This window comes from Coffea arabica, chromosome 9c, assembly GCF_036785885.1.
Source record: "Coffea arabica cultivar ET-39 chromosome 9c, Coffea Arabica ET-39 HiFi, whole genome shotgun sequence".
Lineage (NCBI taxonomy): Eukaryota > Viridiplantae > Streptophyta > Magnoliopsida > Gentianales > Rubiaceae > Coffea > Coffea arabica.
In genome coordinates this window covers 39,872,872-39,900,001 of record NC_092326.1, presented here as the reverse complement: position 1 = coordinate 39,900,001, position 27,130 = coordinate 39,872,872, and the positions used below count along the sequence as shown (strand labels likewise).

Below are 27,130 nucleotides of genomic sequence, written 5' to 3'. Positions count from 1 at the left end.
TTCCCGAAAATCAACTCCCTGTAATCAAACCCCTTGTTGATGTTGATAACCCATCATATCTTTTGTCCTTGCAGCCAACGGGTGTAGAAGTTCAATGCCTCCTGTGGCTTGTACTCCGGTACAGTGTGTCCAGACCCCTGCATGAATTGATAATCCGTGGTAACAAAAACACAAAAAATGGCGATTTTGAGTAAGAATTCCTATGTTTATTGCTTTGCAAATAATACAGAAAAACATAAAGTCCACAGATTCATACCTTTACTGTGAGAAAAGTAAGATTATGGGCATATTCTACTAGATACCTGCAATAGGCACCACATCCTCTTTGTAAATTTACTTTCCTCATCAAATGACAAGGCAAAAATTTGTGACAAACCATGGCAGAAACCTGTTTTGCCAGTCAATAAAATTGACTCCTGCCATATCCTACATTGATGATTGAACCTCTCTAGAGGATAATTGTTTTGAAATTACATTTGCTTTTAAGGTCCTTCGTATAAGCATCAAGTAACCAAATGTCTTTGGAAAGTTAACACATGTTATCAATTTATCTTGAGAAGGAATGAAGATAATCAGTTGAAACAAAAAGGTTAGTTTATAACCTATTGATTTATTGTTGAATTGTATTTAAACGCAGAAGATAGATCTTCACCAACAGTTTCCCAAGATTCAATTGGAACAATGAAAGATGAATTCTCTCTCAAAACCAAATCAATCATAAACAAATGGTAAGAATTTTGAAGCGTACCCAGCAACCTGATCGTTAGATAGCCAAGGCCTCCACTGGTCCACGACTGGATACCCAAGGGAGGCAGTCCATGCTTCAGTAGCAGTGAATGGGATACACATATCATGATCCCCACTGTGAATAATATACAAGTTTTGTCAGTACAAAAGACTTTCAAATCTAGAAATTTTGAAATGGAAAAAGATAACTTGGAAAAGGGTTTGGCATAGTTTCTTTCTTTTTTTTTTTTTGGCATAGATATTATATGCCCAAACTTTTATTTATGGTCTTACTAACTATTAAGTTCTTAAATTACTTTCTTTATTCTTGGAAAATAATCCAGTTTCGTCCGGAAATACACAAATCAAGGGGTCTACAATTTTTTGTGACAAGATATACCGCCCATTCAAGTTCAGCATGTGTGCAAATTAATAGGCTTTAAATTTTTACCTATAAATGAGAGCAGGGTATCCAGCAGATGTAAGATTTTTGTGGTAGGGAATCATGCTTCCTGCGTCATGATTATATGCAAGGTAATTGCGCAGGCTCCAACTTCCACTCTCCTGAGGATTTAATCATGTATATCATCAGAAGAGTAACAAAAACCATCTATTTAATTACCGCTCGAGACTTGTACAAAATAAAAATATCAAAGACAGTTTGATCAGATGTAATCTAGCAGCTAGCCATGTATTTGTACGTACCGGGCTAGCATGAATGGCCTTCCTCACTGCTTCAGTGTTCAGCCATGCCGTTGCTACTTCATCATTCTGTACTTCGATCAAGAAATCCCATGTACTGCTTAATTTCTTTCACCGTACGTAATCTAAACATAATCAAAAGGACATGTATGAACATTCAAGGAAGTTTTGAGGTAATTAAACTCAACCGTGCATGGAACGGAAATTCCTTGGGCTTGAAGAGATTGAGTTAATTGTGGCCATGATGGAACAGTCCCATCTCTCACAGGAGCTCGATAAGGCCATGCACGACCAAACATCCTCTTTCTCACCGGCAGAGGCTTATCAGTTTTTCCCAATTCTTGAAAGCTTTTTGGCAAGCTTGTGTTCTTTGTGGACGTTGTTTGGTGATAGCATGGTTCCAGTATGTCATATACGTTCAACCCGCTCACCAGCTGATCATGATCACACAACCAATCAATTCAAGTTTAGGGTGGTCAAGAGCTTTAATTTAACTTAATCAATGATAGCCTTTTTTTTATATAATCAATGAATCATCAAATTTGATAAATGGTTAACTTTAGGGAAGTTTAATTTTTTGTCATTAATCAATCATCCTCCAGTTATTTGATGTATTAGCTTAATCTCTTTTAATGATCTAAAAGATGATTATTATAAGTAGGGAAAGACATCTCACGTTGTCGATTTGTGAGACTTTTTCTTTGCAAGGAGGGTCTTGGTGATCGTAGTCCCCCTTGCAAGCAGCTTCAGCTTCCTGTGCCCAAGGGGGAAAAAAAAAAAAAACAGCTTTAGCTTCCTGCAATTGCTATGAGAATTTAATATCTCAGACTGTGTTGATAATCTGGGTGTTAGTTGTAATTTAAACCAGTTTGAATGGAATTGCACATAATTTGTTGAAAGATTTTAAAAATGGAAAACTATAACTCGATTGATAAAAAGATTTAGCAAGGCATAATTGATACGAAAATATATAAGGTGTAAATCAATAAATTGATTGAAAGTTACTATAAATACGGAAGTGAGATAGGAAGAGAATTAATTATTACCAAAAAAAAATTTCAAATATATATATATATATATATATATATATATATATATATATATATATTAAAGAAGTCCATGTAGTGAAAAAAAAAAAAAAGATAGTTCACTTGACAAAATATGGATACGTTCAACACATCAACCTTATCATATAGAGAACTAAATATTATTTTATAATAATAATAGAAAAAAAAATTGAATGTTATTGTAAGGAAAGGAAAACTTTCGGAATTAATGTTGGCACTAAAATAGTCCTACTAGTTTCATATTTGATATTTCCACCTAGTTTTAATTTATTACTTGCCTTGAAAAGACTGTCAGGGATGAGGCCCATTCCATGTACAAATGCAACATAACCATTGTTCACATCAAATTTAGGATCACAAACTCCATTTCCTACCAGATAACCCTGTATCAGTCAGATGGGAATGGAATCAATTTAATTATTACACAAATGATGATCAATTCATTAAAGCACAGCCCATCAAAATTTTGTGTACCAATATGGCCTATACCTTGAAATTGATTCTCGGTGTAACACCAGCTTTTATTCCTGCACAAAAGAAAAGTGTGACACATTCCCAAAGCCAATAAGCACAGATACAATACAAGTGTGTGTGTTTTATGTGTGTGATGGACATATACATTTGAGGGTACCTTTGTCCACTTCAGTTGCAAGAGTTGGTATATAAACACCAGCATAAGACTCCCCACTCATATAAAATGGATTTGCTTGAAACTCTGGATATTGCTCAAGCCACTGATCATTTCATTCGAGTACAGGAACTAATTAATTTGTTGGAAGAAAATTTATATCTTGGTGCGTACCCAAGTAATGAAGTCTCAAGGAAATGGAATCTATGTGTTCAAATTGTACCTCGAGGAGAAAAGCATGAGTATCAGAGGCTGTTTGAAAATCTCCAGTGGTAAGATTTGGGTATGAAAACCCAACCCCTGATGGAGAATCTAGATAGATGATGTTTGAGACCTGCGGCAGGGCTCAGAAAAACTTTAGTTACAAGATTTTGAGTTTACCCAGAAAGAAAGAAAGAAAAAAAGCCCCTGATTGGATGGTGAAATCAAATCACACCTTAGACCAACTATATGGATTGAGATGCAAAATGGGCAACTCCCCTTGACTCTTTGGTGCTTCAAAATTGAATGGTCCTGCAAGGAATTAACTCAAATGATCATCATATCGATTTAGTTAGTACAAGCGCGAGTGCATGGAAAAACCAGACACCCCACTGTCTCTCTGTTTCATCAAGTCAGACTGAAAATTTGGTAATGGTTAGAAAAAAGAATACCATGTTCGTAGACAAATCCATCAAAGCCAGAGCAACCAGGTCCGCCGTTGAGCCATAAGACAAGAGGGTCCTCTGATGGATTTCCTTCTGATACTACAAAGTAGTAAAAGAGGTTCTTCTGAGGATTCGAATCGATGGTCACATACCTTTACACATATCAATTTTGGGCGTCATTATCACAAGAATGGGAATATGAAATGTTTGCAATTCAGACAGAAATGAGAGATATATATATATATATATATATATATATATATATATATATATATATATATATATATATGTACATAGTTCAAAGAACAAACCCTGAGTAATGTTTTGATGGGAAAGCGCCATTAAATCCAGGGAGGCTTGTGACTAGAGCAGCGTTCGGGGCTGCTTCAACATGACTAGATAGCAGAAGCAAGATACTGACTGATATGCTGAAGGGGAAATATCTAGAGAACGCCATGGCCAACAAGAAGATAATATGTTTCTTGCTCGGAGAAAGAGAACGACACACCAGTGTATATATAATATGGCAAGGTTTTAAGAACACAAAGAAAACTAGTTAGATAGTGAAAAACATGCAAGGGGGAACTAGTGTTAAAAAAAAAAGGGTTAATTGATTCTGAATTTTCCAATTAGATATTGAAAAAGAACCTAATAGATAGAGGAAGTTTTATTTTACTCAAATAAAAAATTTAAAAAGGAAATTAATTTGGGAGGCAATTGTTTCATTTATGTGAAAAAATTATTAAAATAAAATCAAGAAATTTTCCAAATTTGTGCTTACATCAAAACGAGCTTTTATCTGTAATAAGTTCTTACTAAATTGGATTCCAAAGGAGAAAACATAACAAATAATGGAGAAATTTCAAAGAAAAAAAAAGGTTTACAAATAATGGAGAAATTTCAAAGAAAAAAAAAGGTGCAACTAATTGTACGACTTAAATGGATCATAATCTAAAATTTAAATGTCTGTCTAATGGGCACTCATTAAGTTATACCTATTAGATTTTTTGAAAAGTAAGATTAATTAGGAAAAGTGTATAAATACAAAGAAGGGCAATAATTGTTAGTGCCTATATACACATAATAGATTAGGTAAAATTTAATTAGATACATTAAGGAGTGCCTAATTGGCATCCATCTCATTAGAAATACTCAAAAACTAATATGGAATGCAGAACGATTATAGAATGAAAATTGTCCAAGGCATAATAAACGCAAATCTATATAAAGTGAAATTAGTCAATTGATTAATAATTGCCATAAGTAAGTAAGTGAAAAACAGAAGGGAATTAATTGTTACCAAAAAAGAAAAAAGAATTAAAAAAGTAGAAAATCAACTGGTTGATTGAATTTTGTTGTACATAAGGAAGTAATAAATTATAGAAAAAAAAACTGTCCAAATTTTAGAAATAGTAACTTCTAATTTGTAATCAAGTCAAATATTAAGAATATAAAACGTTATTGGAGAGAAATAACCAAAAAAAAAAGGAAAACTATAAATTGATTGATAAAAAGATTTAGTACGGCATAATTAATATAAATGTGTATAAGGTGTAAACTAATAAATTAATCAAAAGTTGCTATATAAACAAGGAAGCAAATTGATTGTTTCCAGAAAAGGAAAAGAAAAAAAAAAACACCTTGGTAGAACAAAAACATTAAATATATATTCACGTAGTGAAAAGATAGTTAATCTACTTGGTAGAAGTTCGAAGCATCCAACTTAATAACCTATCAAAACAAGAATTTAACAGCGTTCAAAACTATGGATTTCTAGATAAATTTAAAAAAATCAAGGAAAACATATAGTATAAAGTAGAAAATCAATATGTCGATCGAAATTTGTTATAGATAAAGAAGTAATCAATTATAGAAAAATTAAAATTTGTCTAAATATAGTAACGATAAGTAACATATGATCAAGCCAAATAATAAGAGTATAAAATGTGATTGGAGAGAAGTAAACAAAATGTGATGGTAGCTAGAGATTTAGTAAGGCATAATTAACACAAACGTATATAAGGCAAAAATTAGTAAATTGATTAAATGTTGCCATAAATAAGGAAGTGAAAAAGGAAGGAAATCAATTGTTAAAAAAAAAAAAAGAATAAAAAAGGTAGGAAATCAAAATATGTCGATTGAAATTTGTTATAAATAAAGAAAAAAATGAATCATAGGAAAAAATAAAATTTTTCCAAAATTTAAGAATATAACTTCTAGTATATAATTAAGCCAAATATTAAGAATACAATACGTGATTGGAGAGACGTAACAAAAAAGGATCCCAATCCGAGCGAGCATAAGCCTAATTTAATTTGTCTCCAAATCTACCGCTTTCCCTCATTCAAGTAATGTCGGCAACCCGATCCGTAGCAAATCCCAGAACTTGCTTGTAGCCCAACAATGCGGGCCTGTCCAGCCCGAAATAACTGGCCTATCTATAATGCTCTACCATTTTTCACCTACTTAAAAAAATAGACTTCTAGTATCATGACAAATAGTCATTTTAGACATTTTCATATTTATATTTATCATGTTGTGATTTTACGGTCATTGTTTATAGGTGAACTCATAAAACAAACACCCTCAAGAAAGAAGATTTCTTAGTTTTTTTCTTTCAAATTCTAGCAAAGAATTCCTTGTGCATTCATTTGTGTTCATAATGTTTGAGTTTTTTTTTTAAATTTTATTATTCATTCTTTCATTATCCAATTCACATATATATATTTTTTTGTTTAGTAATCAATAATGCTATTGTTACCCGCAAAATTAAAAAAAAAAAAAGGTATTCAAGGGGTCAGAAATGCACTGCAGAAGGAACAAAAAAGCCAAGAACAATTAATGGATGGAACAAGAAGGATTTCTTAATTTGGTCATGATATCTTTTCTCATTTTTCATTTGGTATACATACATTTCATTTCTACAATTTCTTTTTCTTTTTCTTTTTCTCTGGACACAAATGAATTTTCTACATCATTTTTCTTCTTCTTTTTTTTTTTTTTTTTGGGCTATTGCAACAATTGATGTTCCAGAGAAGAGATCCATCATGATTTTCCATACAATCAAAAACCCCATGTTGATGGGCACATCAAATCTTTTGTCCTTGCAACCAACGGCTGTAGAAGTCCAATGACTCCCTTGGCTTGTACTCCGGTACAGTGTGTCCAGACCCCTACATGAATTGATAATCCGTGCATGGTATTAGTTGGAAATATGAATTTGGAAGAATTTGAATCAGCATTATAATTATGCTTTTTTTAATTAAATGAAAGGGAAACAAAATAAAAATCCACAAATTTATACCTTTACTGTGAGAAAAGTCAGATTATGGGCATATTCTTGTAAATACCTGAAATAGCTAGGCAACACATACATGTCTTCGTTAGTTTTGGATGATTTCAGCATTTAAATCCTACATTAAACCTCCTCCCTGGATGATAATTTTTTGTGTAAATACATTTCAGCTTTATAGGCCTCTTTGGAGTGGCATGAAGACCAGATACCAGAAATTGAAAGATCACAAGAAACAAATTAATGATAACAGCCACTTTTTTTTTGTATAGGCAATTAGACTTAAACTAACCAAAATAATTAACAAAAAACATTAAATTTATTTTGAGAAGGAATAATTAAAGAAAATCTCTAATCCTTAAAAAAAAAAAAAGGGGGTTTGATTTTAATAAAATGGTAAGAATTGAAGGTATTAATACCCGGCAACTTGGTCGTTAGATAGCCAAGGTCGCCATTGGTCCACAACTTCATAGCCGAGGGAGGCAGTCCAGGCTTGGGTTCCAGTGAATGGGATGCACATGTCATGATCCCCACTGTCAAAAAAAATTTGCATGTTGTTTTTCTCAATGCACCAGACTTTTTATTGAAGAAATTGATCAAATGCAATAAAACTAGGGTGATTTTTGCCTGTAAATGAGAGCAGGGTATCCTGCGGATGTAAGATTTTTGTGGTAGGGGATCATGCTTCCTGCATCATGATTGTATGAAAGGGCATTGCATACCCCCCAACTCCCACTCTCCTGAGGATTTAATCATGTCCCAGTTCACAAGATTAACAAAAAAAGCATCCAAGACAATTGGATCATATTTATTAATCTAGCTAGTAGTATATATGTTTGCATGTACCGGACTAGCATGAATTGCCTTCCTCACAGCTTCATTGTTCAGCCATGCAGTTGCTACTTCATCATCCTGCGTTTTTCCAAGAAATCTTTTTGTTCACATCATTTTGAAGAAAATACACATTGGAGGAATTTTTTAGGTGAGTTTGGTGTCTATATATATATCTGTGTGTGTGTGAATTAACTCACTATGCATGGGACGGAAACTCCTCGGGCGTGGAGTGATTGAGTTAGTTGTGGCCATGACGGAACAATCCCATCTCTCACAGGAGCTCGATAAGGCCATGCACGACCAAACATCCTCTTTCTCACCGGCAGAGGCTTGTCAGTCTTTCCCAGTTCTTGAAAGCTCTTTGGTAAGCTTGTATTGTCTGTGGACGTTGTTTCTGGGATTTTGTTGTTGTGATAGCATGGTTCCAGTATATCATATATGTTCAACCCGCTGACCAGCTGGTCATCATGATCACACAACCAATTATCAATTCATGTTTAGGGTAGCCAAGAACTTTTAATTCACCTTAATTAATTCACGTATAAGCTTAATCTTTTTTAGTGCTCTAAAGCTAGATCATATATAATTTAGCAGGGAAAGACGTCTCACGCCGTCGATGTGTGAGATTGTTGCTTGGCAAGGAAGGTCTTCGCTATCGTAGTCCCCCTTACAATTAGCTTCAGCTTCCTGTCACCCGGCCAAGAGTTAAACCAAAAGAAAGAAGAAGAAAAAGATTAGGTTCCTGCAATTGCTATGAGAATTTAACATCTCAGACTTTGCTGATAATCTGTTGCTTGATTTGATAATCCACAGCAATGAGGTGATTTCTTCTATACTTTCCCCTTTTTTTTTTGCCCAAAAAATGTACTAATACATAAAAGAATCATGTCTTACAAGAAATTAACTGTTTAGAAAGGACAAGAAAACTGCTGGAATTAATTAATTGTGGCATACTAATTAAGTCAACCTTGTTTTATTACTTGCCTTGAAAACACTTTCAGAGATGAGGCCCATCCCATGTACAAATGGAACATAAGCATTGTTTCCATCAAACTTAGACTCGCAAACTCCATTTCCTACCATGTAGCCCTGTATCATATGTTGCAATGGAATTAATTTTCTACACAGACGGTGATAATATTTAAAGCACAGCCCATCAAAATGTTGAGCCATTTTGGCCTACCTTGAAATTGATTTTCGGTTTAATACCACCTTTGATTCCTGCAGAAAGGAAAAAGAAAACCATCTCATGATGAAGCCCCAATGCCAATTTTTTTTTTGGTCGCAACGATAACATTTATATAACCTGTTCTAACCTAATTTAAGGGGAAGGGGAGCTGACATCCAAAAGCGAATATGCATATGCAGAATGTGTGTTGTGTGTGCGCGCACGCACGCACGCGTGCGTTTGTTTACTAGATATATATAAGGATACCTTCGTCCACTTCGGATGCTAGAGTTGGCACGTAAATGCCAGCATAAGACTCTCCACTGATATAAAATGGATTTGCTTGAAACTCTGGATATTGCTCAAGCCACTGATCATTTCATTCAAGCCCAACCAGTAAATGATTTGTCAGAAGCAAATTCTGTATCTTTGCACATAAATAATGAAGTATTAAGGAAATGAAACCTTAATGATCAAATTGCACCTTGAGGAGAAAAGCATGAGTATCAGAGGCTGTTTGTAGATCTCCAGTTGGAAGATTTGGGTATGAAAACCCAACCCCTGATGGAGAATCTAGATAGATGATGTTTGAGACCTGCAAGGCGGCTCAGAAATGTAATAGCTACGTATAAAATAAATTTTGATTACAAGGTTGTGAGGTACTGAGCAAATTGCAGAAAGAAAAATTATAAGTCGATCAGATCATTAAAATCAAATCACACCTTAGACCAACTAGATGGATTGAGATGCAATATAGGCAACTCCCCTTGTTTCTTTGGTGCTTCAAAGTTAAAGGGTCCTGCAGGGAATTAATTTTGAATGATCACCATTTCTTGTGAAGGAAAATTGATTTAGTACAAGTGCAAGTGCATGGAAAAAGCATAGACACCCCCACTGAATCTTTGTTTCATCAATAAGATTGAAAAATAACTGGTAATGTTCGGAAGAAGAGATTACCATGTTCGTAGATAAATCCATCAAAGCTAGAGCAGCCAGGTCCACCATTGAGCCATAAGACAAGAGGGTCTTTCAATGGATTTCTTTCTGATTCGACAAAGTAGTAAAAGAGGTGCTTCGGAGTAGCCGAGTCGATTGTCGCATACCTTTACACATTTGAATTTGCATGTCATATAAATCAAGAAAAACGATGCATGTTAACAATTAAACCAGAAATGAGAGAGATATTTACATATATAGTTCAAAAAACATACCCAGAGTAATGTTTTGAAGGGAAAGCGCCATTAAATCCAGGGAGGCTTGTGACTAGAGCATCTTTCGGAGCTGCTTCAACAGGACTAGATGACAGAAGCAAGCGACTGGCTAACATGCTGAAGAGGAAATAGCTGATGAACGCCATGGCCAACAAGAAGATAATGTGTTTCTTGCACTGAGAAAGACTGTGACACGCTAGTGTATATATAATATGGTAAGGTTTTAAGAATGCAAAGAAAATGACAACACCAGCATCAAAGAGAAAGGATGTGAAAAAGAAGCCAAGAAGTTGCCAATACATGAGCAATTTGCAATGACTGAAAAGGACATGGAAGTAAATGAAGTGTGTCCAAAATAATGCTCAACAACAATTACAGGATGAGGAGGACCTGACAGAACATTTAAGTTAAGTATCTGTCAAGGGGAATAAGTAAATGATCCTTTAAGTTTGTTAAGATTTACAAGATTGATGCAGCATCCAATGTATATCCTTGATTAACCTCATTATTTGAGCCTCTAGAGCAAAGTATTACCTAAGATCGAAAGACACGAGAGCGTAGGTAATTGACACTTATGTTATGTAACAGAAAGTAAGAGTTATCTGTTTTTTAGCCCATTTAAGATGAATGGATGCAATGGCTCCACAAAATAGCAACGGATCCACCTATAGTGCTGCTGATAGCTTGTGATTTGTACATTGGTCAATTGTGGTAAGCAATATCACATGAATCGCAAAAAGAAAACTAGGGGGAAAAAAAGAAAAGAAACGAAAATACTGAACAGCAGAGAAGTTTCTGTTCTCATATCCTACACAAGTTTTTCATTGGGAAAATTATACTTTACCCCCCCACACCCCTCCCCCGGTGATTTAGCGCTTTTCTGCATAATCCCTTTGTTATTTCAACAGTTATACATAACTCCCTGATGATTTGAACTAAAGTGTTAATGTGACTAAATTTGCATTCCATAATAGAGTCAATTAAAATGTCAAAAGTACCCCTATATAAAGTTAAAAATTATTTATTAACCACAAGGGGGTTTATGTATATATTTTGAAAATCACAAGAGGATCATGTGATAAATTACTAAATTATAAATTATAGGGAGTTACGTGATAAAATACAAAAGTATAAGAACTTAAAGTATCGTGCATATTATATTTATATATTTTAATCACTACAGCCATTTTAGTTTTTAAACAAAGGCAATCTCGACATTTTCGTGAGTTTGTATTCCATAATAGAGTCAATTAAAATGTCAAAAGTACCCCTATATAAAGTTAAAAATTATTTATTAACCATAGTGGGGGTTTATGTATATATTTTGAAAATCACAAGAGGATTATGTGATAAATTACTAAATTATAAATTATAGGGAGTTACATGATAAAATACAAAATTATAAGAAGTTAAAGTATCGTGCATATTATATTTATATATTTTTATCACTACAGCCATTTTAGTTTTTAGACAAAAGTAATCTCGACATTTTCGTGGGTTCCATTATAGAGGATCATTTTCATTATTTTGACACTTCTATTCAAATCATGAAGGGATTTTGCATTGCTTTTAGAACCATACGAGGATTATGTGAAAATTTACTAAACTACAGGGGATAAAATATATTTTATCCTTTTTAATTTGGTATGGAATAATCGTATGCTCTAGTAATTTGGGGGTTAGTAAAGTAATTAAAATGGGTCATATAAAGTATTAGTTAGAAAGGCACAAGTAAATAATCAGAGAGGTGCAATGACACACCCTTTGAATTTTCATTAAAGTGCTGGAATTCAATCTTCTAACTATAAACTACAATTTTAGGGAGTTTTGTTTTTTTGAAATGTAAGTGAGGGGCTCGAACCCAAATCTCTTACTTATACTCTTTCTCCCTATACCATCCAACCGTCTCCTCCCCCATTCGAGAGAGATTTTAAATCTTTTTCAGGCCAAATTTACCTTTCACAAGTTGGTTGTCTAATTTCATTATAATTAGAAAGCTCAGAGACAATATAAATTTGATAACAAATCCAATTCTTATAGACATTTTTTTCAATTGGAATGAAGTCTCTCTGCATTTCTAGTGAGTATCTGCCTTTTGCTCTATGAACAAAGTTGAGTTGTTCTACCTTTTTTTTTTTATCACAACGATAACATTCTTATAATTTAATCTATCTTAATTTAGAATAGAGGGAGCCAATAGAAGTAAAAACTCCATATTAGAACAAAAAAAAAAAAAAAAAAACCATTGAAAGCAGTCACATACATTTGCAATTTTGTGGAAGGTAACCTTTGACCTTCCAACACTGTCAAGACTCAAAGTGCTTGGTGGTGTGACCACCAGGCCAAGGTGGCCTGGTGGCAAGTTGAGTTGTTTTACACTTTAGACATTTGTGCTCTTGTCATTCCAATATTTGTTGTATCAAATCCCATTTCATCATGAAAACTGCTCATAAGTGCTTGGTGGTGTGACCACCAGGCCAAGGGCTGGTGAACACTTTAGTTATTTATGCTCTCGTCATTCCAATATTTGTTGCATCAATCCCATTTCTACGTGACGACTACTCGCACACACTAATTTGAATCCTACCAGAAAAAAATAGTTTGGGTAACTATGCACGTTTAGGGGTGGCAATGGAACATGTCCTAATGTAATTATTTACTTGGCAGAAAATCTCAATTGAGATTTGGTCCACTAAAAGTTTGTGTCATCTCGTACTTGACCAACTTGTTAATGAATTGAACCAAGCCGAGTTGCTTAACCCGCTAAGCGTAAACCAGGTCACAAAGTTAAGTATCCAACCAAAACATTAATCTAATAATGCCATATACAATACGGCATAAAACTTACAATTAAAACCTTCAAGTGAGATTTGTGCTTGTTAGTTTTAGCAGTTACTCACAATGGCTGGCATATGTGGAGTTCAATTATTACTAAGGTGGCATTTTATCGGGTTAGCGTATCTACTAGTAGGTTGAGCCGATCAATTCATTTTCGTTCGTATTACTAACAGGCTGATCTAATGATGGTCCAGTTATATTCAGCCATTGGTAATATTCATTAACTTCAAGTCGTGTTTGAATTTCTCTTTTTCTTGTCATGCCAATTTAAAATTGCTAAGCAAGCGTATTGAACATAAAGTCATAAGATTTTATGTAGCTAACTTATAGTAGCATAACACTTCCCAAATACAATCTCATATCTGCTAGAAAAGCTTGTCTATCACAACGAAATCATCAGCTAATCCACTAAATCAACTGACCCTTTTTTCAGTTAGCCACAAGTAAAACCATGAATCAAATCCTATAGTTAGTCCAAGTTCATGAACATTATGACTAGCTAAGAGATTGCTTGAGTCGCTGATTTGACCGGTTTTTGGGTCTATAATTTTTGTATTTGCAGTGGTCGGACCATTCAGAGCAGTAGATTTAGGATTTGAGATCTCCCCAACTAGCTGGTGAAGAAGATTGAGCCATGTAAGTTGCCACTTGTTACCCACGAAATGCTACGGCACGCACGGACACAGCAGCACACTCCTGCACCACAAAGTAAATCACACCTTATCCAACACACACCAGAAAGATCGAGCCAAACAAAACTGAGTGGACTGACAAAATCTGAAACAGGGGAAAAAAAAATAGAGGGACCATCCCAATCCATCCGGACGCTAGGCAGAATGGAAAGAAAGAGATGAATGCTTCTGTTGCTGCTGCAGCTGTCTCTTCTTCCTCTGCTTCTGTTCTTGCTCTTTTCTCCACCTTTACTTCTTCCTCTCCTACAACCAAATGCTGTCATCACCTCATCTTCCAGTGCTCCAAGAAGCCCCCAACCAATGCATCCTTACCGCAACATCGACCCAACAAATTCCTCAGCCGAGGTAATTCTTCCCTTATTCTGCTATCTTCATCTTATTCTAGATTGAGAAACATATATATCCCAGTAACTAAAGGTCCTTCCCTCTCGAGCCAGAGCTCTCTTTAATCTGATATTTTGCACTATTTTCCCTTCCTCTTATAAATATGAAGGTAATTGTTACTTGCATGGTGTACAGATATAATGGGCTAGCCGCAATTTCTTTGTTTTCTTTTGCCTGTTCTTTTTCCGAGTATAAGCTCGAAGCTATTAATGCAAAATTGAAACTTTGAGCCTCCATAAAGCTACAATTCTTGCGTTTTATCATTAGACGTCCTTGGCAATTCGTAATGTTGGAACCTCCAATCCTCCTCCGCTCCTTGTTAGTTTGATAGCTGAAATTCTCAAATCTTGGGCCATGCTAGAAGTATAAATGTTGTTTTTCTTGATTCCGGGAGCAGAATGTGTTAGCGTGACTATACTTTGCTTAACCGTGGCTACCACCAATGAATTGCAGTCATAAATGACTCAAATCAAACAGAAGTGTCAGTCTCTGAAAGATCAGAGGCTGACAAGCTCGTGGACGGCATGGATTTTGGTGAGCTCTGCAATGAATTTGAATGCATCAGTAGCCCCTCTGTTGAAGCCACCGCCAGACAACTCGTACGTGATATCCTAGAGCTTCGTCAAGGAAATCGTGCCCTCGGGACCTTTGCTGCTTCTGCTAAATATAAGGTGTTTATACATTATCTTTAGATGCTAGTTTCTGAATTGGTTTTGATCGATGGTGGCATTTTATTAATGTTAATAACTAATTGCAGGATCCATTCAGAAGTTTTACTGGTCGAGAGAAGTACAAGAGACCGCTATGGGCAATTCAAGCGCTAGAGGACCCCAAAGTGGTAAGCTTTCTGCAACTGAAGTTGAATTTTCCCCCACCATTCTAGTGTGGTAATTACCTTAAGCATGATTTCCTTAGCGTACTTGTAAATAAATCTCCTCTTCTGCTGCTCCATATTGGTTCCTGATCACATTATCAGCAACAAGTTGTTCAGTTAACACGCTTTTGATTTGCTTTTTGGCTAATGTATGTTTCACCTTGATTTGCAAAATTCTACTTTGTTTCTTTCTCCAGAGTGTGCAGGAAATGGTCATGTTGTCCACCAGTTTGTTGAGCATAAAATGGACGCTGAGGGGGAAGCCTAAATCTCTAATTGGAGAAGAACTGATTGTTAAAGTACACTCCAAATTCACCTTGAACCAAATTAGTGGGCAAGTGATTGAGCATGAAGAATTATGGGATTTATCAGCATCTTCATTCCTTGCTCGAGCGTATTTCTGGGCTTCGCGGAGACTCCATGCTACTTCAGAGGCTGGAAAAGATGTCATAGATTTTGTCAAGGACTTCAACAGACGACGCACAACAGAGAACGAGAATGTTGAGATGTATCCAGACCCTTCTGGTGATCCAACGAAAGTAAGTCACTACTTTGTAATTTACTTACTTCTCAGCAATCATTCTTTCGCCTTTATATATATGCTACTGGGAATTGATATGATTTTGGCCATGATTCAGTTCTTCCAGAGGGATGACAGCTTCCAAAGAGATGCCTATCAATTTGCATTGTTTCTTGCCGTTCTCTATTTCGTTGTACAGTTCCTGAGAACAACCTTGTAAAACTAGCTTATGTGCTCGTTCACAGCTTGTTGAGTTCTACTATTAATACAGAAGGCTTTCAACAGTAATTTGTTGGATTAATCTTTTCTACATTAACAGTGTATACACCATCAGCATTGAATGAATAATAATAATTATGTAAAATTTGAATTTGAAATTTCACTTTTACACATATCGTGAATCAAACGGTGATAGTGTATATATTGTCAGTGTATATAAGATTTACTTTAATTTGTTTAATCCGTCAAACTCTGAATCACACTCTGAGAGAACCATTTTAAGAACTTTTGCCGAGTGTATTTACGCAGAATTCCTTAAAAGCCACCAACAAGCATTTCTTTTTCCCGTAGCACAACCATCTTTTGTCAATTAATTCTGAACTTGTTCTTTACGAGTTAAAAAGAAGAACCAGGCAACTGCAGTGCTTCTGCAGGATCCAGCATGCACATAGACACAGACAAGATGCTATCAGAATATCCTACAATCTTGTAACCGGAAGAAATGAGCGACAAACTTTTTTTCAAGTAAAGCGAACGTTTACTTCCCTCATATAATTACGAGCAATAGCCAATAGATATGCCCAGTTTGTGATCCCAGCATCAGAAGACAAAGAAATGATAAAGCTACAATTTTGTGTATGGTAATTTGCTTTTTCTTCTTTTCCTAACAGTGCATGCGCAGTGAATTTACACAATATTACTGCTTGCAGCGATTTTCCAAGAAAGCACATTCACAATTGATCACAAGCGAAATTAGTTCTATACGTCTTAACAATGAGGCAAGACGAGCCTTAAGCATGAACCACCATCCGAGTTGATTATTGCAGCTACTCCAATCATTTGAAACAAGTTGACAATAAACAGAAAGAACAGATGAATTATAAGATACATTCCGTGTGAAATATGTGTATACACTAGGAAGTTCCAAAGAGTCAGAAAGAATGTATACTCCTTCCCACCATCTGTTTCCTATAGGCTTTCCTTAATCATCTGGGGTATCAATAACATCCAAATAAGAATAATGTTCAACATCAACCTCCGAAATCCTTTTGCAGAGCCTATTTCTCTTTTGAGATCAAAAGAATTAGCTATGGTTTTGTGAGTAGAGTTCAGCTTGATCAAGAAGATTATGGAGTCACAAGATGTCTCGACGAACTGACTTTCACTTTAAACACATGAGAAATTATAATGGTCCAAAGAATCAGCAAGATGCCTGATCACTATGAGTACCATGGTACGCTATCATAATGCCTCCTTCTCAGCTAGTATGATTTTAAATGTTCATGGGATCAAAAGTGCATGCAACAATGATGTGATGATTAACAATAGGAACCTTAGAGCTTTTCCAGCATTCAGGCCGCGAGCTGAAGAAATGATATGAGAGCCCACAGCATACACGTTTCCTGACTTCTCGTCTCTCAATTTGATGCTCGAAGAGCCTGTGATTATACCAATAAAAAGAATTATGCAAAAGCCCCAAGCTTGTCAAAAATATGGTCCAAGAAAAAGTCTAAGCCATAGAAGAAAGCAAATAAAAGAACATATGAGCACTCACACGTATATGCTCATTTTCAAGCAGTGCAGTATATGACAACATCCTGCTAATGCATTATGCATGTGATTTACATTCTGTCAGCAGTATCATGCATAAATGGAACTCTAAATTTCAGTATTCTACAATTTCGCTAGAACTGACAAAATTGAAAGGAGAACAAAATGCAATTCGCAAGAGCATGTCTTGCAAAGACAAATGGGTGGTTTCATAAATTGGCGCAAGACACGTGCAAATCGGGAAAGGGGTTTCTATCGAAGCTCTTAAACTTATCCTTAGTTTCACAGGTTACTTTTTGGAAAACATATTGAATGCAATTTATTTTAGACTAGGAATTGTGGTAATATTAGAGATTGTTATGCATTCATCCATGGGCTTCCATCAAAATCATGTAATTTAATCCAGCTAATCAGTAAAGACCTTCCAGATATTTAAGTCTACTTCTCCTCTCTTATATTCTCACTTTTGTCCCCAAAAGGGCCCTAGTTTTGGCCTTCAGATGATCATTTAAATAATAAATGTCTGCATGCACCAGTGTGCAGTTTAGTTCCTACAGTTTGCAAGCGGTTTCATGAACAACAGACTGACTTGTAAACATTCTACTCATCTAATAACTTTAAAAGCTTTTCACAGCCACACTAGTGGTAATGGTATCAGCACATCCAGAAAGTACCGTACATGCTGCTCTAGGAAAGAATATGATGTAAAAATACCAAAAACAGAACCAAAATTTAGGAATACTTACTGTCTCTTGAAGCTTCAGTACACAAGCGGAATCAAAGAAATTGGATCACCTTTAGATCAAACATACAACCACACTCCAAAAAGAATAAAATAAAATAGAAAATGCCCCACCAAAGAGGAAGAAGGAAAAAGAAAATGACAAATAACAACTCCATGCGCTTCTGAACACAAAGATCCACATAATAGCTACATGCTAATGGCAAACTAGTATTCAACCGTGCTACACATCAAGTATTTCAGTTTTGCTGAGAATAACATTGCCCAAATACAAAACTTTTTTTCCACATCAAGATTCTCTGCTGAATAAATATCAGAAGAGTATTCAATCATGAATCTAAGCAGGTAGTCTGACAATTATTGAAAGAAAAAGTGTACTCACAATTATATTCAGCCCATCCAATGGTTTGATTTTCAAGATCATACGAAACAAGCTTGTTTGCGAGTACAAGATCTGCATTAGAAGGGAGAAAACCGAAGAAAAGACCAACCAAATTAATATGCAACAAGTAGTTCTGCATTAATAACAACAGAATATTCCAGCCTGTCGCTGATTTATGAAAGTCATGCTGAGCATTAATAATTGTTTCAGGCTAAAAGGCAGATACCAGAAAAACATAAACACATAATAATTGGCAAACGTATATTCGGAAGCATCTATTTAGCCAGTGAACAATAGAATCCAGTCTTTAAGTCCAAAACTGACCAAATGATTAACCAAACAGTTTCCTCACAGGTAATGATGCACTGTTCTCCTTTACCAAGATTGTCAACATAGGTCATAATAGACACATATTTGACAAAATCCTTTGACAATTAGACGTAGACAAACATCAAGTATGTGAAACTATTGCATTTACCAGAATCTAAATATACTTCAGACAACTTTTTTTTTTATGTATTTATAAAGCTATTTCTCTTAAGAAACAAAAGAGCATTTTAGTAATACCTCCCAAAAGAGTTACTTCCCTTCCATCTCTTGTCTGCATACCCTTATTCTGCCAACCAATACACCATTGATCATCCTATAACATCAAAGTTGAGTAAGAGAGAGGTCAATGTGTCTTTAATTTGAGAAACTAAGACCAATTTTTGCAGGAACAGAACAAAACTTTATTCACTACAAGCACCCAATAAACCCCAACCACCCCCCCTCGGAGGGGGTTTAATTTTTCTCTGTAGGATGCAAATTACAAATCTTTTGCAGGGTGCAGAAAATATTTGAATGACACTTTGACATCATTTATGCACTAGTCAATCTAATTGGATAACTGTCAAACTAGAAATTCCTATATTGGAACCATGACTTTCTGTATCTCTTTATCAAACAATATGTTTGCAGCCACACCTCCAAATATTCATTCTTATTTCAGTTTGGATTATCGTTATTTTATTCTTGGATGCAGGGGCATAATTCTGGGGTAATCCCACTGGAGAAACAAGATTAACACAATGGTAATAATTTTATCAGACTCCAAATCTCAGCATGGAAATTTACATTCAGGAAAAGACAATAACTATGCTACGTAAACTAAACAATGACACGAAAGCACCATAACATATACAAAATAGCACACACAAAAATATTCTGAAACTCAAGCATGATAGTATCATTGAGTATAAGGTACAAAAAAATGTTTGACAAGAAGTAATTAAGATCAAATTGTCTTGCAATTAGAGAACAAATTAAGTAGCTCCACATTGAATTGCTGAACAGACATTGCCGTGAGTTTTAACCAAATGCAGACATCCAAGGCTGATTTCAGATTGAAGAAAAAACAAAAAAGGTATGTCTAAATTTAGTAGCAAGTAACAATGCATTCAAGAAAAGACTGAAGATTGCTGTTTAGAAATTGCTGGCTCCAACAACAATGGTACAAATCACAACTCCCACTTATAGACAGGGTCTTGCATAGGCCAAAAAAGCAAATACTTACATGAAGATCAAAGAGATATTCATGGGGATAAACTGTCAAAGAAAGTGAATCCTCAAAGTGGAAAGTAACAACTGGAAATCCATCATCAACACTGCGAATAAAAAATTATTCTGGTCATCACAAGCTGATCAATGCACAAGCAAAACTATGTAGCATCAAATGGTGAGATATGCTAATCATTAACAATTCGGTTGACAAGCAGTGAACAAATAATGTTATGACACTGGGATGGCTAGAGTTACTGCCGCCATTTACGGGTGGTTTAGAGCTCGGATGAAGGCTAGTTATATTAGAAGAAAATGAACGGAATACAAGGTTCTATTTAAATACAAGAACAAAAGAATATTTTGATTCTGACTACCATTTAGTGCTGTTTAAATGAAATTTCAGTTATTAAATTCAGTCTTTATTGTTCACTTGGTCTATGTTTTCTTCTGTTTTTAAGGATGTGGGCCTGGAAGGGAAGAACTGCATTAATATCCACAGATCACTGATTTACGAGTCACCAACTTGCATCAAAATTTCCACCATGGCCCTCCATCTCAATCACTCTACCAAATGGTTACTTAAACAGAAAATCAAAGCATATAAAACTATGATGTAAACCAGACAAGAGAATATTCTACCCTAAGCTATAATCAATTCCAAGGAACTCCAGCCCCCTCGTACATGTATGACATGCAAAGAGTAAAGTTAGGAGTCTTACTTTCCACTATAGACAAAGCACTTGAACTGATTTTCAACAATATGGATTTTCAAGTTGGATTGGGATGCCGTAATCTGGAGGCAAGAGAACCAAAAACAAAAAGATAAGAAACAATATGCTTACAAAACTAACTGAATGAGTGTAAGCATGCAATCGAATATCATGTTACGGAATATTTATTGGTTGAAATAAGGCTCAAAAATTTAGATGCACCTTTTCCATAAGTGGAGTATAGACATCATCAGGAAGATAAGCCAAGGTTGTACCACTGTCTATTATTGTACCACTTCCAGATCCACCTCCTAATACATCTGAGGGAAGGTTTAGAACGTCACCACCCACCTCAATTGCGTTCAGAACAACATTATAATGTGCCCTAAGAGTGTAATATAACAATAATCAAGACAAAAACTAGTTCCAAAATTATAGAGAATATCAAATTCATGAAATAGAAAATACCAAATGCACGGTCAACAAAACCAACAAGCCTCAACACCAGAAGAAGATAACCAACAAACATAGCATATCCAAACGACAACAAAAATGAAAGACGCAACGTAAACATACTCATTTGGGACCAATGGTGTTGTCTTTAGTTTTGGCTGCACTACTTGTCCAATAGCAAATATGCCTCCTCCATTGATACCATCCAAGCAATGTGAAAATATTTTTTTAACCTTTCCTGCTGAAGCAAGCTGTGAAATAATAGATGAATTTGCTTGTCCAAAACCAATTATGCCATCAACTGCTTCAGTAGATGACCCTAGCTCTCCAGATTGTTGAGATGAACACCTATCTTGGATCAAAAGAATGTAAGTTACAGAGGCAGCATAAAAGAAACACCATAAATGGATCACTATCCAGCCATGACATAAAGGAATACATAACTGGAATGTAAACATTCTTCACTACAAACAGCCAGGAACAGAAAAGGAAATATATAACTGAGATGAACAAGAAAACTTGGGCATTCCAAAACTTCTCAACCATTGCTTCAACACCGACAAGTGTAGGATAGTTAAAAAATTTACTTGTTGTACAGAACCTCAGGCATCGACTCTTTTACGGCCAAACAAGATAATGCCTAGAGGTACTTTATTATTAACAAACCAAAAATTAAAAGATTGGCAGGTACCAAAAGCCTACTGAATTCATACTTTTCTTCTAGATAGACGAAAAAGGTTAGAACTACCAAGTGTATTTAAATGCAATAGTTAGCTCACAACTTAGGGTATCATCAAGAGCATGTATAGATAACATACTTCTTAATATGGATCAAAGAAAAATATCACCCTGCTCAAAAGAAATAAAGAGGAAAAATTCGTAAAGATTGGAGCCCAATTTGCAGGATTCCAATATTCACTATACAAGCTAATCACAATTACTGGCAGCAAGACATTCTAATGTGCCTTAAGGTGCATGTACCAACTGTAATTATTTGAGCTTCATTTATGATTTACCTAAATGATAAATATTGTAAATTTGTTGGACTCCATCTGTATCTGATGTTAGAATGACTTTGTAGATGACAAATGAATATAAGCAGACCCTAGAATTTATATAGCTGTAGTATCCACCATCCAGCCCATATCGATTTTATGGTAGCCACTTGAGGGAGCCATTTAGGTACGGATATGGTGCAATTTAACATAGTATTCACAGATCCAAGAAAGTAAGCAAATGGTATCAAACAGAATTCCAAGCATCCCTGTGCAACTCCATGGGAAAGAGGCGTTTGTTTTCTATTCTACATGTCATAGATATGGACTCTGTTTAAATTACCCTAGTGTTTTGCATCATTTTATCTCCATTTCCTTTTGCTAACATTAATTTTCATTAGATATGAACTGCATATTCGAGCACCTAACAGAGCTATAGAAACTAATCCACAGCTCAAATTTTTCCTTGTATTTGTGGCATTTTGCTTTCTATATGCACATATTAAGTGTAAAATTAGTTGGAAATGCATTGAAGTAGAAGTGATGATTAAGTAACAGCTTACTATCTTTGACAACCTCGCAGGTCTTCAGTCTCTCCGAAAGTCTCTGTCCTGATTTTAATTTTAGTCCAACAAAGACACAAGTAGTGATTGCCTTCCTTGCAGATCAAGCAAGCTTCAATCTAATAACAGTTATAATTTCCAGTACAACCGCTTAGGTAAGTTTCATAAATTTGAGGATGGTGGATAATCATACTTCAGAACATAACGCCTTTATGCAGAACCAAGATCTTGGTGTATAACTGGTCAATAAGTTGTAGGCTAACACAGAATGCAATCAAGGCTCGTTCCTCGAAAATCGTGAAAAGGATACTTTCTAACGTTAGAAATAGAACTTACCCAAACACTATACTACCATTCATGGGTATGGTTTGAAGATTTCCCGTCAGTTGATTAAGTTTTGCATAGTCTCTGACAAAATATCCGCCGGTTGAGCTCCCGTCTCCGTAAGTAACAGAATATGCACAGGGGTTACCAACCTTGCAATCAGAGGCTGGGGCATTGAATGCAGACAAGCAAAAGTCTTGATCACAACTAACAAGTCTCCCGGTGCTGGAGGCTTTCATGTCATATAGAGTCAGGTCAATCTACAAAAAAGAAAAAAGCATTCCAATTTCCAGTCGGAAAAGAAATGTCACCATGAAAGCCACATGTATGCCAAACTCTTTTTTTTTTAAACTTATCATGTAGCGGCAACTTGTATTTCGTATAAAGCTAAATACATTGATTTTACAGAGAAATGGTTTTTGAGCCTGTTGTTGTATTTTTAATCCACATGAGGGAAGAACTGCTTCCACATTACATCTTTCCTAAGATCTACAGAAAAAGACGCTATGCTATTACTAATTCTATTTACTATGCCACTTACAAACGAGAAGAAAGAATGATGAATCTAAAAGCTCTATCCTAATGAATAGCAGCTATAGCAGCAACATTGTAAATTCATCAGATGCCAAAATACTAGTCATCCTAAGAGTTACAAAATTTAGGAGAATGTCTTACACCAAGACTGCTTTTCTTGGGGCATCTGACACAGCCAGCACAGTTTACCCAGAGAATGTCACTTCCTGTATCCACTTGCACATAATAATCCTGAGGAGGAGTCCCAATCGAAAGCTTAGTGAAATAGAGCCTGTACAACAAATCAAAAACTGTGAATAACTATAATTCAAATTTCTTTATCCATGAATAGATTGCATTTTGAAGTAAATGTGTCCACATCGAAACCGACAAATCTTAAACTGTCTTTAAAATAGATTTGTTGGTGTTCACAAATTAAGAAACATGATACAACATGGAGTAGCAGAAGTTTCAAGTAGCCACACGTAAGGAGTTCAATAGGTGACTCAAATGTGCATGAAGTTGCATTGAATTTGTGTTTCTCTTCCCTTCTGTTTCCCCTTTAAGGTTGAGGGAAACACATCAAGTTTAATAGCCAAGAAAGACTAAAGCCACTAGAGATAGAATAATGAAATTCATAGCGGATGCCATCTGATGCCAGTGGAAGAAAAAATCTGTGCATATCTGAGTTGCAGACATGCTAATGAATGCATATGCAATGTACAGTATGGTAATGATCCACAAAAGACTAACTGAAGTAAATGGCAAAACTTGACAAACTTTAGCAGGAATGACCACTAAGTAAAGCCCGCAAATAAAAAGAAAAAGGGACTGTGAGATATGGCCAGAAAATCACAACCATGGTGATGCCAAGACAATTGACGTCATAAAATTGCCAAAATTTCCAAATTCCTCTTTCCTTCCCTGCAAAAACCCAAAGTAGAGAGCAAAGACAAAAACCGCCAATCACATTCATCAGACCAATAGACACATTTATCAGCAATGACCACAAAATTATCACAAAGGCTTTGTCAGATTGGATCTGGACAACTAAGTCAAGCACAAAATACAATGTCCTGAAAAGAAGCATAAAACTTAATTATCACATCTCAATCATGCAAAATCACAACCAGTTAACCATGAAAATCCTGAAGAATTAAATGAAATATTACATAAACAAGTTCACAAACACATACGTAACTATGAGGAATTAAAAAGTTGAAGAACTAACGCTGCATCTGTAGGGGAACCATTGCCACCCAAAGGCATGTCAAGGGCTGCAAGCATTCTGCCATGGCGGTGGGAATCATGAGCCTTGAGTGAAGTCAAAAAAGACCCTCTTCCTCCATTCTCATTCCTTCTCCCTTTAAATTTATGTTCCACCTCAAAAACCACATTATTGTTACCTTCTACATCAAAAATAACACCATTAACAACCAGAGAGACTAACAGGGCTAAAGCTACTACCGACCCATTTCTTCTTAGATCCGGAGCCATCATGAAAAACCAATAAACCAACAATTACTTATCACAAAAGCAAAACAACCAAAAGGGACATGCACAAGTATGGTGTATATGGATAAATGAATTCCAAGAATGGATTTTTAAGAGGTAAAAGAACAAAATAATCGATTTTTATAGGAGGGATAGATGAAAAAACCAAGGAAAAGAATGTTGGAGGGAGTTTTGAGGGAGAATGGTGGAAGAGAATGCAAAGGCAAGGCTGGCTCGCCTCGAAAGGGTCGGTAAAAGCCGAGGCAAAGACTATATAGGGCCAAAGAGCCTTAAGATGGGGAGTTGAATTCAATTTCTATAAGAAAGCAACGAGTGAAAGTGTGAATCAGATGAATTCAACGGCTATGACATCATTTGTTTTTTATTTGGTGAAAATTTGGACCCTTCTCTCTGATTGCTGTTTCTTCCTCAAGTCTTTTCTGTTTGTTTCTTGGAAATTTACAAGCAGAAGAGTAGGGAAGTTACCTAGTTATCCACTACACTAAGTAATCCTTCTTTCTAAAAAACTTTGTAGATCCCATCCATTGTAGATGGGATAACATTTTAGAGCAGATGTTAGATGCTCATTACTTTTAATCAGATACAATAACAATTGATGAGAAGTGATGTATACCTGCATGATAAAACTCATTTATCTATTAAATAAATCATACAACTAATAAATGAAATCATAAATTAGATTTAAATAAGGGAGAACATTTGTGTGTCTAAAAAGCCAAATGAAATGTGAAAAATGAACGTGCCTGAAAAAAAAAAAATCAGTTTCCTAACTGTGAATTGATTCTTTGACAAATTTCCATCTATTTTGATGGTGAACATAGTATGAGTCTTGGATAATTATCCATCCGTTTTTGCCTTTCCTTTCTTGCAAGTTAAATTTCTGCCCCTTAATTGATTCTTGCAAGTTATACATTACAGTGTACAAAAAGCAATACTTGTACATTTCGTGTTGCTAACCATTACTACAAGTCTTTTCGGATTATTTGGCATGTAAACAGTACACTTTGTAAAACGTAAAACTTGGTCACATACATACAATTATGGTACCTATCATCAACTTGCCAGAAAAGTAGAGTCTGCCCCTTTAAATCTTAATGGCCTGGTTTTTGGTTACTAGGTGACTTGGGTTTGGGGAGACAAAGGCATCCAAATTTGGCAAGTCTTCCACAGATTAATGGTAAACGTTGCATGGGGCCGCGGCGTTGCCCTTCGATTTAATGTGCCGGCTCAGGTCTAAAGGGTTTGGGTCGGAGCATGTTTCAGATTATCTAAATATATATATATATACACGTTCTTATGTACTGTATAAAACTTGGATGGTTGGGAAATATAAACATTCTTACTTATAGTAAATATTCATACATGTGGGATAATTGTTTGCAACTATATCATGTACAGAATTTATCTAAATCCCAAGTTTGAAGATTAACAATCATATTAGGGGGCTAGAGTGTTTTGGCTGCTTTTTGCGTCGAATCCAAAATGTCTCTCTGTTTCTATAAGCTAGCTCTTTTACCAGTACTTCTTTACTTTTTTAGTGCACGTTGAGGAGAGGAAGAGGGTTCGTCACGTCAGTGTCATTCTTTCTGGCTACATTCTCTCGTGTTGGCCAGCGATCAAAGCGACAATGACAACCCACTTCCCTGGTTTTCTTCTGGGAACCCCTGGTTATTATTAGTATTGCATGCATCAAACTAGTGAAAAAATTTTGTTAAACAAGACAATTTTCTTGAAGCTCCCATGCTTATCCCTTGTGACTTCATCTCTTCTGCTCAACCTTGAATCAGACAGTTTTTTGATGTCATGGCAGCCTTTAGATATATACTTCTTATGTTAAAGAATGGCGAGAAAATGCTTGGCACGGCTAACGGGGAAACTAACTAAGTTAAATTACCTTTGCTTCCAACATCTCTAGGCTTAGAGTTGAAAAAGGTTCTAGGAAAAGCATAAATCTGCCCAAGGATATTATATGAATGTCAACTTTAATGGAATTCCAGTTCAACTTTAAGTCGCATATATTTTGTAGAAAAATCTCAAG

General features: G+C 35.5%; 4 protein-coding genes across 5 annotated transcripts; 1 reads left to right on the top strand and 3 right to left on the bottom strand.

Moving 5' to 3' along the window:
• Positions 1-53: 53 nt before the first annotated feature.
• On the bottom strand, positions 54-4,227 carry LOC113708771 (serine carboxypeptidase-like 20). Its single transcript, XM_027231368.2, has 14 exons — positions 4,082-4,227; positions 3,777-3,922; positions 3,560-3,636; positions 3,347-3,457; positions 3,127-3,229; positions 2,985-3,022; positions 2,774-2,878; positions 2,105-2,182; positions 1,617-1,862; positions 1,432-1,497; positions 1,178-1,290; positions 749-862; positions 257-302; positions 54-137 (listed from the first exon to the last, which is right to left on the bottom strand). Exons 1-14 carry the CDS (start codon positions 4,225-4,227, stop codon positions 54-56), a joined length of 1,473 nt encoding a protein of 490 aa, XP_027087169.2.
• A 2,520-nt stretch (positions 4,228-6,747) lies between these two features.
• On the bottom strand, positions 6,748-10,481 carry LOC113708789 (serine carboxypeptidase-like 20). Of its 2 annotated transcripts, none has more exons than XM_072064310.1 (14): positions 10,276-10,481; positions 10,022-10,167; positions 9,787-9,863; positions 9,549-9,659; positions 9,332-9,434; positions 9,080-9,117; positions 8,877-8,985; positions 8,506-8,579; positions 8,094-8,354; positions 7,909-7,974; positions 7,690-7,802; positions 7,482-7,595; positions 7,075-7,129; positions 6,748-6,943 (listed from the first exon to the last, which is right to left on the bottom strand). In XM_072064310.1, the coding sequence occupies exons 1-14, from the start codon at positions 10,419-10,421 to the stop codon at positions 6,860-6,862; spliced, it is 1,497 nt and encodes a 498-aa protein (XP_071920411.1). In that variant the 5' UTR covers positions 10,422-10,481; the 3' UTR covers positions 6,748-6,859. The 2 variants fall into 2 exon arrangements, with proteins under 2 accessions (XP_071920411.1, XP_071920412.1); XM_072064311.1 differs by having other exon boundaries at positions 7,075-7,120.
• A 3,401-nt stretch (positions 10,482-13,882) lies between these two features.
• Positions 13,883-15,871, top strand: LOC113708776 (uncharacterized). Its single transcript, XM_027231374.2, has 5 exons — positions 13,883-14,150; positions 14,643-14,860; positions 14,947-15,027; positions 15,261-15,602; positions 15,702-15,871. The coding sequence occupies exons 1-5, from the start codon at positions 13,964-13,966 to the stop codon at positions 15,801-15,803; spliced, it is 930 nt and encodes a 309-aa protein (XP_027087175.1). The 5' UTR covers positions 13,883-13,963; the 3' UTR covers positions 15,804-15,871.
• A 788-nt stretch (positions 15,872-16,659) lies between these two features.
• On the bottom strand, positions 16,660-25,552 carry LOC113708773 (aspartic proteinase 36). The gene is made up of 10 exons (XM_027231369.2): positions 24,809-25,552; positions 23,740-23,869; positions 23,077-23,324; positions 21,306-21,530; positions 20,952-21,114; positions 20,739-20,812; positions 20,033-20,123; positions 19,045-19,120; positions 18,478-18,549; positions 16,660-17,241 (listed from the first exon to the last, which is right to left on the bottom strand). The coding sequence occupies exons 1-10, from the start codon at positions 25,075-25,077 to the stop codon at positions 17,084-17,086; spliced, it is 1,506 nt and encodes a 501-aa protein (XP_027087170.1). The 5' UTR covers positions 25,078-25,552; the 3' UTR covers positions 16,660-17,083.
• Between the last annotated feature and the right edge of the window lie 1,578 nt (positions 25,553-27,130).

Bases quoted from the DNA above. Each gene is read 5' to 3' on its own strand.
- LOC113708771 (XM_027231368.2), bottom strand. From the start codon at position 4,227: ATGGCGTTCTCTAGATATTTCCCCTTCAGCATATCAGTCAGTATCTTG. The intron at 1,863-2,104 runs GTGAGATGTCTT...GATCATGATCAG, and splicing joins AAGTCTCACAAATCGACAAC to CTGGTGAGCGGGTTGAACGT. The intron at 138-256 runs GTATGAATCTGT...CAATTCATGCAG, and splicing joins TTACTTTTCTCACAGTAAAG to GGGTCTGGACACACTGTACC.
- LOC113708789 (XM_072064310.1), bottom strand. From the start codon at position 10,421: ATGGCGTTCATCAGCTATTTCCTCTTCAGCATGTTAGCCAGTCGCTTG. The intron at 9,660-9,786 runs GTGTGATTTGAT...GCCGCCTTGCAG, and splicing joins ATCCATCTAGTTGGTCTAAG to GTCTCAAACATCATCTATCT. The intron at 7,130-7,481 runs GTATTAATACCT...TGTGTTGCCTAG, and splicing joins TCTAACGACCAAGTTGCCGG to CTATTTCAGGTATTTACAAG.
- LOC113708776 (XM_027231374.2), top strand. From the start codon at position 13,964: ATGAATGCTTCTGTTGCTGCTGCAGCTGTCTCTTCTTCCTCTGCTTCT. The intron at 15,028-15,260 runs GTAAGCTTTCTG...TTCTTTCTCCAG, and splicing joins CGCTAGAGGACCCCAAAGTG to AGTGTGCAGGAAATGGTCAT. The intron at 15,603-15,701 runs GTAAGTCACTAC...GCCATGATTCAG, and splicing joins CTTCTGGTGATCCAACGAAA to TTCTTCCAGAGGGATGACAG.
- LOC113708773 (XM_027231369.2), bottom strand. From the start codon at position 25,077: ATGATGGCTCCGGATCTAAGAAGAAATGGGTCGGTAGTAGCTTTAGCC. The intron at 21,115-21,305 runs GTATGTTTACGT...TTACACTCTTAG, and splicing joins ACACCATTGGTCCCAAATGA to GGCACATTATAATGTTGTTC. The intron at 17,242-18,477 runs GTGAGTACACTT...GTATAATCACAG, and splicing joins TGGATGGGCTGAATATAATT to GCTCTTCGAGCATCAAATTG.